Source organism: Panthera tigris, chromosome A2 (genome assembly GCF_018350195.1).
Source record: "Panthera tigris isolate Pti1 chromosome A2, P.tigris_Pti1_mat1.1, whole genome shotgun sequence".
NCBI lineage: Eukaryota > Metazoa > Chordata > Mammalia > Carnivora > Felidae > Panthera > Panthera tigris.
This window is the reverse complement of record NC_056661.1, coordinates 61,364,114-61,377,323: the sequence shown is the minus strand read 5'-3', so window position 1 is coordinate 61,377,323 and position 13,210 is coordinate 61,364,114. Positions and strand designations below refer to the sequence as shown.

The 13,210-nt window shown below is 62.6% G+C and overlaps 1 protein-coding gene across 1 annotated transcript; it reads right to left on the bottom strand.

The window, feature by feature from the left end:
• Positions 1–649: 649 nt before the first annotated feature.
• Positions 650–12,255, bottom strand: RAMP3 (receptor activity modifying protein 3). Its single transcript, XM_042977374.1, has 3 exons — positions 12,138–12,255; positions 5,440–5,572; positions 650–1,300 (listed from the first exon to the last, which is right to left on the bottom strand). Exons 1-3 carry the CDS (start codon positions 12,199–12,201, stop codon positions 1,045–1,047), a joined length of 453 nt encoding a protein of 150 aa, XP_042833308.1. The 5' UTR covers positions 12,202–12,255; the 3' UTR covers positions 650–1,044.
• Positions 12,256–13,210: the final 955 nt, after the last annotated feature.

Here is a 13,210-nt window from a genome sequence, read left to right as displayed (position 1 = left end):
AGCCCCACCACTCACCCCAGCAAGGAGCCACCAGCCGGCATCCCAGAGACCACCCTGGGACACGGCCAGCCACTCCCCATCTGGAAAACAGGTATGAGGACCTGTCAGCCTCAAGAGGCAGGACTCTCTCTGAATACCCCAAAATAAAACAGGATGCCCCACAAGCAGGATGACTGTTTACTCAGAGAAAGCACACAGCACAGACAGAGCTCAGCCAGCACTGGGGCTCACAGGACCCCAGCTCAGAGGGCCTGGCTCGCAGGGGCCTAGGAAGGAGGCCTGCACCCACCGCAGCCCAGTCTCTGGTTGTGGGCGCAGACAGGGGGTCTCAGGCGGTGCACGGCCCCCGGGGGACTCCGGCCTGACCCTCAGTCTCAGGATTTCTGGCCGCAGGATGAGCATGGGCTCTCTGCCAGGAGGGCTCAGACACAGGGCACCAGGCAGTACAAACACCCAGCTAACAATCTACCCCACCCAGTGCAGGTGGAGGTGGGCAGGCCAGGACAGGGGACCCACAGCAGTGACAGAATAGGGTGAAGCCCGGACAGGGGGTGGGTAGGTCAGGAGGTGGAATCAGGGCCAGGGGTGGGGTCAGAGCGGGGGGGGGGGGGGGGGGGGGGGGTCAGAGCGGGGGGGGTGGGGTCAGGACAGGGGGTGGGGTCTCGGCAAAAGGTGGAGTCAGAGCAGAGGGTGGGGGTCAGGACAGGGGGTGGGTCAGCGCAGGGGTTGAGCTCAGGTTGGGAGGTGGGGTCCCAGCCAGGCCGGGGCTGGGATCAGGGCAGGGTGCCTGGGCAGGGGTCAGGAGGGCCCGGAAACCCTGGAGGCCCCAGCCCAGCGCGGGCGGAGGGCGCAGCAGCAGCCAATCGTTCCCTGCACAGCTCTGGCCTCGGTGCGCCTTCTTCCCAGGCCCAGGAGAGGACAAGCCCGGGTGAGCCGCACGAGGCTCTCAGGTAGCCAGACGGGATGGGGGGGGGGGGGGTTGCCGCCGCAGCCTCCGCCGGCTCTCCGGCTCCCCCGCCCGGCCTCCCCCCCCTCAGGACGCCCTCACAGCAGCTGGCCGGCGCGTTTGCTGCGCCACACCACCAGGCCGGCCATGGCCACGGTCAGCAGGACAGGCACGACGATGAGCGGGATGAGGACCTCATCTGGAGGGTCCTCCCAGTGTGCCCTGTCCACCGTGCAGTTGGAGAAGAACTGCCTGTGGATGCCGGTGATGAAGCCTTGCGCCAGGGGGTTGGGCCAGTAGCAGCCCACCACGTTGGTCTCCACCTCGGTGCAGTTGGTAAAGCTCTGGTAGTACCTGCGGAGGCAGAGCGGTGACCACCCGGCTCCCTGCGCCCCCTCCTGCCGGCCTTAACCCTGGAGGGCAGGGGAAGGGGGCACGGTCCCAGGGGGCCAGGGGGAGGAGGGCAGGGGAAGGGGGCACAGTCCTAGGGGGCCAGGGGGAGGAGGTGTGTCTGGACAGCAGAGACAGGAGCGCCCTCCGGGCCCTGTCGGACCTGCTGGGACCCAGGCGTCCATTCTTTACCTTCTTGCCCAGAGGCAAGGGTGAGGGGACCCTGCCCTGCCGCAAACCTTTCTGCCCCAGGGCTCAGCCCCGCTCTCCCGAGCCTCACCGCCTCCCCCAGGTGTACAGCTGTGCTCTACTTGGCCTGGCAGGATGCCCCCACGCCAGTGACGATGACCTCTGCACAAACCCCAGCATCCTCCAGCCCAACCCCGAACTTGGCATCTCAACGAAGAGCAGCCAGAGCAAGGAAGCCCCGAGGCTGAGTCCCGCCCACACCTCAGGTGGTGACCCACTCCCCATGAGGCTGAGAGCCCCCAGAGCCTTCCCAGGTCTGCCCAGAGGACACAGGCCTGCCCCTTCTCCAAGGCAGATGCTGCACGACTGGCAGGGCCCTCATCATCTGGACATTCTCTGGGCCCCAGGGGAGGGTCTCTCTGAGGCCAAGCGCCAGCTGCCTCATTTGCCAGGTCAGGAGGGGACAGCCCCCTCGGACAGGACAGGCTGGAGCCGCCTCCCCCCACAGGCCTCCCTGTCCCTCATCAGCAAACCACCCAGGAAAAGCCTCATCTGTCCAGCAGCAGGTGGGCTCTGGACGGTCCTAACAGCCGACAGGGTGCAGCCACCAGGACCCGCCTGGCCCTGGACACGAGTGGCCTCTGGAGGTGAGGCCTCGACTGCCACCCACCATCCAAGACGCTCTGGAGAGAAGGCCAGATGGACACCTGCTGGGGTGCACCCGCTCTGTCCACTGCCTGTGCTGCCGCCTGGCTGAGCCCCGCACACAGGGCGGGAGCTGGAGGGCGAGCGCAGGCTGGGGTGAGGCCGGCCTGAGGCTCTGCGCCCCAGCCCCTGCTTCCCCGCACTGTCCTGAGGAAGGTGGCCTGGCCTGAGCCACCAACAGGAAGGAACTGCTTCCCACAAGGAGTTTCCTGCACAGACGTCATCTGCCCAACGGGGACAGGAGATGGGGGCAGCAGACCCACTTGGCCAGGCCCTCCCGGCGCCCGCCCCTCCTGCCAGCACCAGGTAAGGCCTACGAGGAAGAGCCCACGCGGCCTAAAGACAGCCAGAAGCAAAGGGGACGGCCTGAATCACGTCCAGAGCCTGGGATGTGCCCAGGACAGGTCCGCAGGAAGCCCAGGACCCCCAGACCATCCCCTGCATGTCCAGGTTCAGCGACCTGCCGCCCAGGAGGCATCTGACCTGACATCCGGCCAAGGCCTTTGCCTGGAGTAGCCCCCATCCCTGGGTCTGCCAGGAGCCCTGTATTCTGACTCTCTTGCCTCCCAGAAGGCCACCACCACCCTCCCCAGGCTCCGGGGGAAAAGGGGGGGGGGGGGGCGGTTGCTGAGACGAGGTAGGGACACAGGCAGTGGAGCCCGACCCCACGCCCCCAGAGGGCAGCTGGGAACAGTGCACCAGACAGGCTTCCTCCAGCCACATTTCTTATGTCCCTGAGCCTCAGTTTCTCCTCTATAAGTGGGGCTCCTAGGACGTACCCAGTAGGGTAGCCGAGGGGCCACACGTGCAGGTGCACGCAGAGCTGAGCACAGGACCCATCTCTGTGGATCGACTCACAAGGGCCACGTGCAAAATGCCCCGCCTGCTGCCTCTCAACACTGCCAGTCGGCTGGGTACACGACGAGGGCTGCAGACAACACGGCTCCCGGCCTCCTGCCATCCCCACAGCCCCAAGCCCTGTTAACTCACCAGCCCCGGCTCAGGCTGGACACAGAACTGGGGGGGTTGTTCACAAGGAAGGAGGTGTTTGCTCCATATCTTTCGTCCTCGTGTCCCCTCGTCACCCAGGGCCTCCCCGGTCCCCCCCTGCTGCAGCTCCCAGAGCCTCCCTCCCCCTCCCAGGGTGCAGCTGTAGCCCAGACGGCAGAGGGGTGCACACAGCCCAGAAGCCCCCCACAGATGCCCTCCCCCACCAGGCAGACACGTTCCCTGCTTGGCTCCTTGCTGCCTGTGCTTTTGCTCAGAGGCAGCAGAGAAGGGCATCTGGAAACCTCGATAGCGGCCACCCCTTGACGGGGTGGACGGGGACGCGGTGGCGGGAGTCTCCATCCTCCACGAGCTGGTTGCAGGGCAGGGACAGAGCAGTGACCTCAGACATGGAAGGCCCTGGTGCAGGCCGCCCTCCACCCCTCATGCTCGCTGCCCCTGGGACCCCCTGGCCCCTCGGGGGCTCCCCCTCTCTCTCCCACTCTGCACTCATCTGTGGGGGGAGGGGGCACAGCCACCCCTGTGCCTAAGCAAAGGTGCCCAGGAAACACGAGGTAGGAGCTCTGCGTGTCTGACGGTGTCTTCGTGAGGACAGATTGGCTGGGAAGTGCATTCTAGAATTCCGAAGCCCGGGCCCGCCATCTCCTGGTTTCCAGGGCTGCATGGGGCCTGATTCCTCACCCATGTGTCCAGCCCGCTCTTGTCTGTCTGCACACGTGGCCCTACCCCTTCGTGGCCCGCTCCTTGGTCCACGCCCTTGGTGCCCGGAGAGCCCTTGGGGTCTGTAGACCCACATCCCCGCCTGGCAGTGTCCCTGAGTTCCTTCTGTGTCTCCTTGCTCTCTTTCTAGAACTCCTGCCCCCAGGGTACCAGGCCTGGTGGCTGGCCCCTGACCGCCCCCTGCTTCCTGGGAGACTTCCTCCCACATTCAGCTTCGGCCCATGCTTCACTCCCAGTGGCTCTTTCTGTGTCTGGAGCACTTCCTCTCTTGCTTGTCACTCTGTCTTTGAGGCACTGGTATGGCCTTGGGGTACCCCTCTTGCTGTACTAGGGTCTCGGGTTCCTGTCCCACGGGAGGTTCCCAACCAGGAGGGGCCACAGCAGGTGGGCGCTCGGGCCCCGGAAAGGGTTGCCTGGAAACTTCCCAGGCTCCACTGGGCCCTCCGAGGAGACCCCTGCTCCCCTACATGTCAGAAAAGAAGGCTCACCCAAGGGGTCACCTCCTGGGTCCAGCAGGGCACCAGCCACTCTCCCCAGGTTCCCGGCTCAGTCCCAGCAGCCCGGAGGACAAGCCTCGGTGAGGGGCTCTGGACCCCCAGCGGCTCCCCAGACGGCCCTCGGGTGCCGTGCTGCCCACTCAGGACTCTGGAGGTCAGCCCCCCTTTTGGCGTGGGGCCGGGCTTGGCAGGTATGGGAAGTCGGCTCCCGCTGGCTCTCCGACTCCAGATGGCCCCCGGCCCTGTCCTCTGGCCCCGGGGCTGGACGTTTCCTTGACCTCCTCGTCGAGGCCTTAGCAGTGACATCTCACCCTCCCTGACCCTCTTCATGTGTCCACTCCAAGCCTGACGTCCTAGCTTCCTTCTCCAGAAGCTTCCTCAGGGCTCCCAGGACAAGAAGGAGCCTGGGATCGTGCTTTGCATCAAACATCAAGACATGCTGACTTTTACCTCCTAGCAGACGGTCAGCGATGGGCCGGCCACCCTGCCTGCACCCTCCCACTTCAGCTTCCTGCTCTGCTGGCGGCCACCAAGGTCTCGTGCCCCATGCCTGCCGGGGGCCCCCGCCCTCCCCAGGAGCCCTGGGTCTGCTCAGCTGCATCAGCCCATATTCCTCCAAACCATCCCCCCGCTCTCCATCCCCAACGGCTGTTCTAGGGGCTTCCATGCCCAGTGCCCCGGCAGACAGTGGCTCTGGCAGCAAGGTCCACACCCACACCCCCTGCACGGACCGGCACAGTCAGTGTGAGGGAACTGTTCCTGAACCAAACAGAATGAAGTTTCTGCACCTGTTAGGAACGGGCAGGGGTGGGCAGGGGAGGGCGGCAGGGTCAAGACCACCGCCAGGAGGGCAGGGGAGGTTGACAGGGGCAGGGCCGAGGCCGGGAGGGCAGAGGAGGGCAGGGGTGGGTACAGAAGGGTGGCACGTGCAGGGCTGCAGCCAGGAGGGCCAGGAGGCAGCAGGGGCGGCACCGGGACACTCACACGATGAACTCGGACAGGTGGCACCACTTCCAGACGTCCACCGTGTGCATCATGTCGGCGAAAGCCTGCCCGCACTGGGGTAGCTTCTCCAGCATACGCGTCTCGTTGCAGCCCCCCACTCGGGGACACCCACCTAGAGAGGGGACAGTGTGGTCCTTCCACTGCTAGGAATGGTTTGCAAGGTGAACCTGGGGCCCTCCTGTGACATCCCCCCCATACCCCGCCCTGCAGGCAGCTGGGTCTTCCTCCCTCACCTGGCCTCCCGTGTGGCCCAAGGAGGTAGAAGCCAGTGCAAAAAGGGCCCCCATGGGTGTCACCAAGACAGGACCTCCCATGGCTGTGACCTCCCACAGGGTGGGGAGACAAGTCAAGGGAGGGCAGGGGATGCACCTCCTGGGGGTCCAGGAGGCCGAGAACAGACAGGGGTGTGATGGGGGTGGGGAGTGGGTCCCACCAATCAGAGATGGCAGAGAGGCCCCACTGCAGCTCGAGGGTCGAGAGTGCCCAGAGCATGTCCCCAGAAAGATCCGCAGGGTCTGCTGACCATCCAAGACCGTGAGGGCATCGGCAGGGGCCCTGCACATGTGAACCAGTGCCCTGGATTGCAGGAGGCCCAAGGCCAACGTGACACAGGGACTCATGTTCCAAAAGCTGAGGCCAGATCTTTGGCCGCCCCCCCCCAGGCTCCCCAGGATTCCCAGCATACCCCTCCCCCCCACCTCTGCCCCCATATCCGATCCCTCCACCTCTACCTTCCCCCAGCTCATCTCCCCACCTACAGCGCCCACCTGTCTCCTTCAGGACCGGCCACCCTCCCTCCCCAGGCACCCTTCCAAGTGTCAGGCCCCCCTCATAAACTTCCATCCCATGACCCCTGCAGCGTGTGTTCTGGGGTGTGTGCATACGTGTGCACGTGTATGTGTGCACACAGCCCTGCCACCTGTGTCCGGGTATCTGTGAGTGTATGTGTACATACGTGTTTGTGTATGTGTGTGCTTGGACGGCCCTGTCGTGTGTATCCTGGCACAGGGTACTGTGTTGCAGGAGAAACCACGGGGAAGGAAACAGGAGAAAGGCCCACACCCAGAACCGGGCAGACCCACGCTCACACCCAGCATCACTGGTCACCAGCTCACCTCAGTTTCCCCATCTGTAAAGTGAGGGAAACAGGCTGTGCTGCACAAGGGGGCTGTGCTGACAGGCGTTAGTCATGTGCCCACAGAGGCTCCCGTCTTCACCATGTCATTACTGTAGGTGTTTGATAATTGCCGGCTGCTCCCTCACTCCCCTAACCACCAGCGCCTCATTGGTATTCCGAAAAGACTTTTCGAGAGAACGGATGAATGAATGAATGATCAGGTCCTGAGGGCAGCAGCGCAAAGTTATGGTCACGTGTTCTACCGAGTGCTGCTCCCTCTAAGCGCAGGAAGTGCAGAAGAAATGTCTGTTACCAGGAAAGGCAGGTTCAGAACCACTCTGATTCTGCCCTGCAGGCCAGGTAGTCCCCATGGGAGGCCACAGTCCTCCTGATGTTCCCACCACACAGACCCAGAAGCCCTTGCTGGCTCAGGGAGGGGCTGTGTGTCATACAGAGGGTGGGCCCGTGACCACAAGGGCACTTCTGGGGGGACAGAGGAAGGTAAGAGTGAAGAGGCCAAGGCAATGAGAAGTTTTTCTTAAAAATTAAGTCCAAAAGGAGACAGATGAAAAGAGAAGAGAAAAAGCACTGATGGTAAAAATGATAGATTTAAACCAAACCACATCAATAGTCAGATTTAGAGTCGATGGTCTAGCCACTCCAATGAAGAAACAAAGATTGTTAAATGAGATCAATAAACAAGCCCCGACCATAGCTGTTCACAAGCATCCTACTTTAAATAAAAAGACTCAAATACATTCAAAGGAAAAGGATGGGAGAAGACATATGCTGCTACTAATCCAAAGAAAGGTGGGGTGGTTATATGAGTATTGAACGAAGTGTCTTTCAGAGCAAAGAATATCACCAGAGATAAGGAGGGCCTTTCATAATGATAAATGGTTCGATTCACCAAAAAGACACAGCAATGCTAAACATGTATGCACCTAATAACAGCATCAAAACACAGGAGGCAAAAATGGACACAACTGCAAGGGGAAAAATGAGAAATCCACAATTATAGCTGGGAATTTGAAACTCCTCTCTCAATAATTTACAGAACAAATGAATAGACCAAAAAATCAGTAAGAACAGTGGGAAAGTGCCTAGTATAGATAGGAGGCCATGAAGTCAGAAGGCACTGTGCTTAGGGGGTGGGCGTCCGTGGTTATTAGGGGTGAAAGAGAGGCAGTGTGGTTGGAAAGGTGGCTCCCAAGCCAGACTGGTGTGCAGGCCTCCCAGGGCAGTTTTCTCTTTATTTTAATGTTTATTTATTTTGAGAGAGAGAAAGAGAGAGAACACACAGGTGCAAGTGAAGGAGGGGCAGAGGGAGAGAGGGAGAATCCCAGGCAGGCTCCACGCTGTCAGCACAGAGCCTGATGCAGGGCTCGATCTCACAAACTGTGAGATCATGACCTGAGCAGAAATCAAGAGTTGGACACTTAACCAACTGAGCCGCCTAGACACCCCAAGTTTTCAACCCCAGTGCTCTCCCCCTGAACCCAACCTCAGAGACTTTGCATCACAGGGTCCCAGGCAAGCAGCAGCCAAGACCCAGGCTTACGTGCCTTCAAGAGGAGCCTCGCCATCTCCACAGAGTGCCCTGTCCTGTCAGGTCCCCCTCTCAGAGGCACTTAAAGACAGGGTCACCACACGGGGAAGGGCACCCACTTGCCCAGTAACACGATGGGGAGTCCAGCCCAAGCCACCTACCTGCAGAGCTGCCCCAGGGGCGTGTCACACCAGCCTGGACTTGACACCCTCATGCCAACCCCATCCTTGGTTTGCCTGAGGAACAGCATCATGCCTCCTGCCCCCATCCCCCCAGTTTAAAGACCCAAAGGAGGGGCACCTGGGTGGGCCCAGTCAGTTAATCATCTGGCTTCGACTCAGGTCATGATCTCATGGCTCGTGAGTTCGAGCCCCATGACAGTCTCTGTGCTGACAGCTCAGAGCCTGGAGCCTGCTTTAGATTCTTTGTCTCTCTCTCTCTCTCTCTCTCTCTCTCTCTCTCTCTCTCTCTCTCAAAAATAAATAAACATAAAAAAACAATATGCTAAATATCTCTATGTAAAAAAAAAAAAAAGGCCACAGGAAAAGTGACTTTCCCACAGCCAAGTGCAGTCAACATGAGCCAGGGTGTGCAGGGTGGGCCTCCCCCCACCCTGCCCAGCTGCACTCGCCCAGCCTTCTGGCAGGAAGGCAGCCCCGGGTCCAGGGCCACGTGGGCCAGGTGTTAGTGACTCTGGGGAGTGCAGGCCCCCAGGGGCCATGCGGCAGGGACAATGATGAAGCCAGCCTGTGTTCCTGTCTCCCATTGCCGCCCTATTCCAAAGGCACCTTTCTCTGCAGCTCCCCAGTGGGCGTCCCACCGTGGGTGCTGGAAGCCCACCAGCATTCCCCACACCCGGCGCTTGGAGCCATCCCTGGGCCTGGCCTATTCCCTCATGGGATCATCTCAGCATCCCATCCGAGTCTCCCACACGGGTCCATGCTGTCACCTCCTGCCGGCCACTGCCACACCTCCCAGCAAGAGCTTGCCTGGACTGGACCCCGACACCGGGACCTGCTCCTCTGGACCCCCTTGTCCCCAAGACCTGGACCTAGAGCCCCTAAGCCTGGAGCCCCTGGACCCCCCAGCATGCCCTAACCACCTGCTATCAAACCACTAAGACCCAGCTCAGCGCTTCCTCCCTCTTGTTCTCCTCTTCCCCCTGCCCTTGGGCCCCCTTTCTTCCCTCCCTCCTCCTACTCCTTCCTGGACCAGAGTCTCCATACCCCACAGCAGCAGGAGCTTGGGCAGGGCTGGTCGGAAACGTGCGGTTAAGGACCGCAGGCGTGCTGTGCAGATGCCAGGACAGCACCACCCCTGGGCCTGTGCGAGGCGGGCACCGCGGGACACCTGCCGGACCAGCCAGAAGTGTCCTGGGTGAGGGAGGGGGCGCTCTGGCATCATTTCTGGTGCACAACCTGGGCTCCCGGAGAAACCCAACAGCCCAGCCAGGGTTATAACAGAAGGTAGAGGCGCAGCCTCCTGCCAGGGAGCCGCCGGCTGCATCAGTGGCGGGCTTGGGAATGCGAATGAAACACAAAACTGTTTCCAATGGTCCATCGGGGAAACAAAGAGAAGACAGGTCTGTGCTCCTTCTGTCTCAGGGTCTCCGGGCTCCAGGAGACGAGAAGCAACCTAAAGGATGCGTTTCCCGGAGGAAGGCCTTTTACGCCACTTGGAAATGAAATATGGGAGCCCTCCGTGCTCCCTAGGTGCCCATAGCTTCTGGAAGGTTCTGCCCCTGCCCCTGCAGTCTGGGCAGGGCCCTCCTCATCCCAAGCCTCGGTTTCATATCTACAAAACGAGGAGTGGACTCAGGAGACCTGCAAGGCACCTCTCGGTCACCATGTCTGCACGGTCACTGTGTCACTGGGGTACCTGGGCCCAGCTGAGTCCTTACAAGTCAGAGTGACAGGAGAGGACGGGGCATGAGGACACCATGACTCTTACCACCGGCAAATATTCGGTGCTATGTTCACACCGTCTGGGGGTGCCGTGAGCCCCTGGAGCCACGGCCGCTGCCCATCTCCGCTTCCCACGGCGCGTGAGCCAGGCGCTGCCGAGTGCTTTCCCCAGTCTACGCCCAAGCCCCCTACGCAAGCACGGGGTATGGGGACTAAACCGACAGACTCCAACTGAAGGTCACAATAGTCCTTCCCAGGTTCTTCTTTCTGTATCCACACTGCACCGGGGAAAACTGAGGCGGTAAGTGCCTTACGATCTTGAGGTTAAGCAGCTGCAGAGAGGCCCTGGGATTCGCACTCGGACCAAAGAGCTCAATCGGGGACTGGGCGCAGGGGCGAGCCCCAGCCAAGTGGGCCCAGCTGGGCGTCACCACCACCACAGTAGCTGCCGTGTCTGAATGGAGTTCTGGAATTTGCCCAAGAAACCCAAATTCACCTTCCTTGCCCGGCCCTTCATGGCCAGTGCCGGATGGGCCTCCGCCGGCAAGAACCGGCCCCCCAGCTGGACCTGCTCCCTGAATGGCCAGGCTCCTACTCCATGGAGATGTCGCAGCCCTGGGACCCTCCTTCCCGATGCAGCACCATCCGGAGCTCAGCCCCACCTCTGACACACGTCATGTGACCATGAGCGGACCTCTCACCAGCCCAGCAGCCACTTCCCAAGACCCTGGCTCTGGCGGGACCAGTGCTGGGCTGGGTCTGCAGGGAGGCTGGCCTGGCCCCACCCTGGCGGGGGAGGGAGGCCCTGGACCCACCCCGGGCGGGCCCAGTGGCCCTCCAGACACGAGCCCCGTGTGTTGGTAACACGGATGTGTGTAGGGTCTGGGTCTGGTCCTTCGTGATCCCATGCTGAAAGCAGGTCCTGGGAATGAAGTAAGGGTTCCCTTTCCTGGAGGAGCCAAAGCTCCAGTCCAGGGGTCTCGCTTTTAGGCTTCCTGCAACCCCAAGTCAGCGTGCTCCCGATGTCCCGAAGCCGCCACACACCAGGCTCTTGCCTTCGGCCAGAAATCCACCTGACCCCAGGCTCTCACCCTGCGAGGTGAGGCGAAGCCACAGTCCCTCCACCCAGACATCTTGGGGGGGGGGGGGGGCAGCCCAGAGACTGGGAAGCCGAGGGGCTCACCGGTCCTTTCTCACAGCTGCAGCCAGTTCCAAACCAGCAAAGCCGACAACGACTCCACACAGGCTCAACTTGGCGTCTCACAGCCAGGGCGATGTGCCAGAGAGGGCAAAGCTGATGCCCCAAAGGACCCAGGGGACAGTGGCCCCTCAGAGGGGCCCTGGGCCCCTGGCCCCGGGGTCAGGCTGCCCACCTCACCTCAGCAGCCTGCCGGGCAAACCTCTGCAAGCAAGCCCTCCCTAAAAGCACACACACCCTCTTACTTGATCTTGGATCATCTCTCTAGTAAAATTTTCCTAAGCCAGCTTTTCATTCAATCCATTCCTGATTCGTAAACAATGTATCCTCCCTGGAGCCCCATTTTCTTGCTGGAGAAGGGATCTCGAGGGAAGCCTCAGAGAGCCGCCCCCTTCCCTGTCCCGCGCACACACTGAAGGGCTGTCCTCCGGGGAAGGGACGAGCCCTACGGGGTCTGGATTCCTCTCACCCACGCCCTGAGAGTGGTGTGCACGCGAAAGCCCCAGGACGGGGAGCTCACTACCCAACAGGGAAGCGGCAGCCGACCGCCTCTGCTCGCTCGGTGTCGCGACGGCAGGCCGTCCCCAGCCCTCTGGCGGCGATTCCAGGGACATCGCAGCTGCGAGGAGCCGACCGGGCAGATCCTGCAGGACCCCCCGCGCCTCCCTTCCCAGCGCCGGTCGGTCGCCTTCGGCTCCTCCGGGGAGAGCGGACAGGACCCTCCCGCGGAGGCTGGGGACGGCGCCGGAGTCTCCCCTCGCCCCTCCGGAGCCGGGCGCGCCGGGCAGGCCGGGATCCGTGCAGGGCAAAGGCGCGGCCAGGCGCGGGTGCTGGAAGTCGAAGCCCGCGGGTCCCCGTGGCCCCGGAGGGGGTCGGGGCGTCCCGGAGCCGGACCCCGCGTCCCCTTACCGCACAGCAGCTGCAGAAGCAGCGGCAGCAGAAACCGCGGGCGCCACCGCTCTCGCGTCTCCATGGCCGATGGCTGTGGCGCGCGGTCGGCTCGGTCCCGGCTGGGTGCGTGGGGGGCGCCCGGGGACGCGGTCGAGGGTGGGGCCGCCGAAAGCCCGCCCCTAGCTGCGCCCTCCCCCTCGGGGACGCGCCCACCCCCTGGGGACACTCCTTCCAGAACGCGCGCTCGCCCAGGACGCGCGCTACCCACCTCCAGCACGCCCTCCCTCCAACAGGACTCGCCTCCTATCCCGGACGCACAGCCCCAAGACACTGCCTCGCACCCCGGGTGTGATCCCTGGCCCTCCTGTTCCGGGGGTGCTGCCCGCACGAGCGCGTGGGTTAACAAGCCGGGGGCAGGCTGGGGGCGGGGGCAGGCGGGGTGATGGGGGGCGGCCTCTGGGAGCGCGCCTGGCGGGGGAAAGGTGTAGGCAGGTGTCGGGCGGGAGTGCTGTGCTCAGAGCCTGTGAGAGGCTCTGCAGGGCTGGGGGCGCGAGGGCGGCTCCAGCCGGAGGAGCTTGCAGGCGGAGGGGCGGGAGCTCAGTGCGCTGGTGCGGGAAGGGGCCACCGGAGTGCAGCGGCTGATCCCCGAGTCCTTGTTGGCCCCAGGCCTCCAGGATCCTTTTCTGGGGGCTTCTCTGTGCCTTTGCACGCCTCTGTGGGGTGGAGAGGCATGGGGACCTGGGCAGGTGCAGCGGGCGTGCCTACACACACACACATACACACACACCTGCCACCGGTGGCTGGAAGCCTATCCTCAGTTCCTGGCCCCCCTCCTGTGACCGCTAGGAGACCTCGAAGGACAAAATGAGGGCCAGGAAAGTGGCTAACCCAGAGGACCTGACGGCAAGGAGTGTGTCATGGGCCTGGAGTGGGGGAGGGGGGCTCATCTGGTTTGGTCACCTCTGTCACCTTCAGCCCCTAGCACAGATCCTGGTCCCAGTGGACACCTAGTCATGTTGTCACAGGTCGCTGTCACTCCTGAGCACCTTGCAAGGAGGGCCCTCCTGTGCCCACAGTCCAGCCCAGGGAGC

Coding starts and splice junctions, on each gene's coding strand:
- RAMP3 (XM_042977374.1), bottom strand. CDS start 12,201: ATGGAGACGCGAGAGCGGTGGCGCCCGCGGTTTCTGCTGCCGCTGCTT. Junction 5,573..12,137: donor GCTTCTGCAGCTGCTGTGCG/GTAAGGGGACGC, acceptor TCCCCTCTCTAG/GTGGGTGTCCCCGAGTGGGG. Junction 1,301..5,439: donor CACCTGTCCGAGTTCATCGT/GTGAGTGTCCCG, acceptor CTGCCTCCGCAG/GTACTACCAGAGCTTTACCA.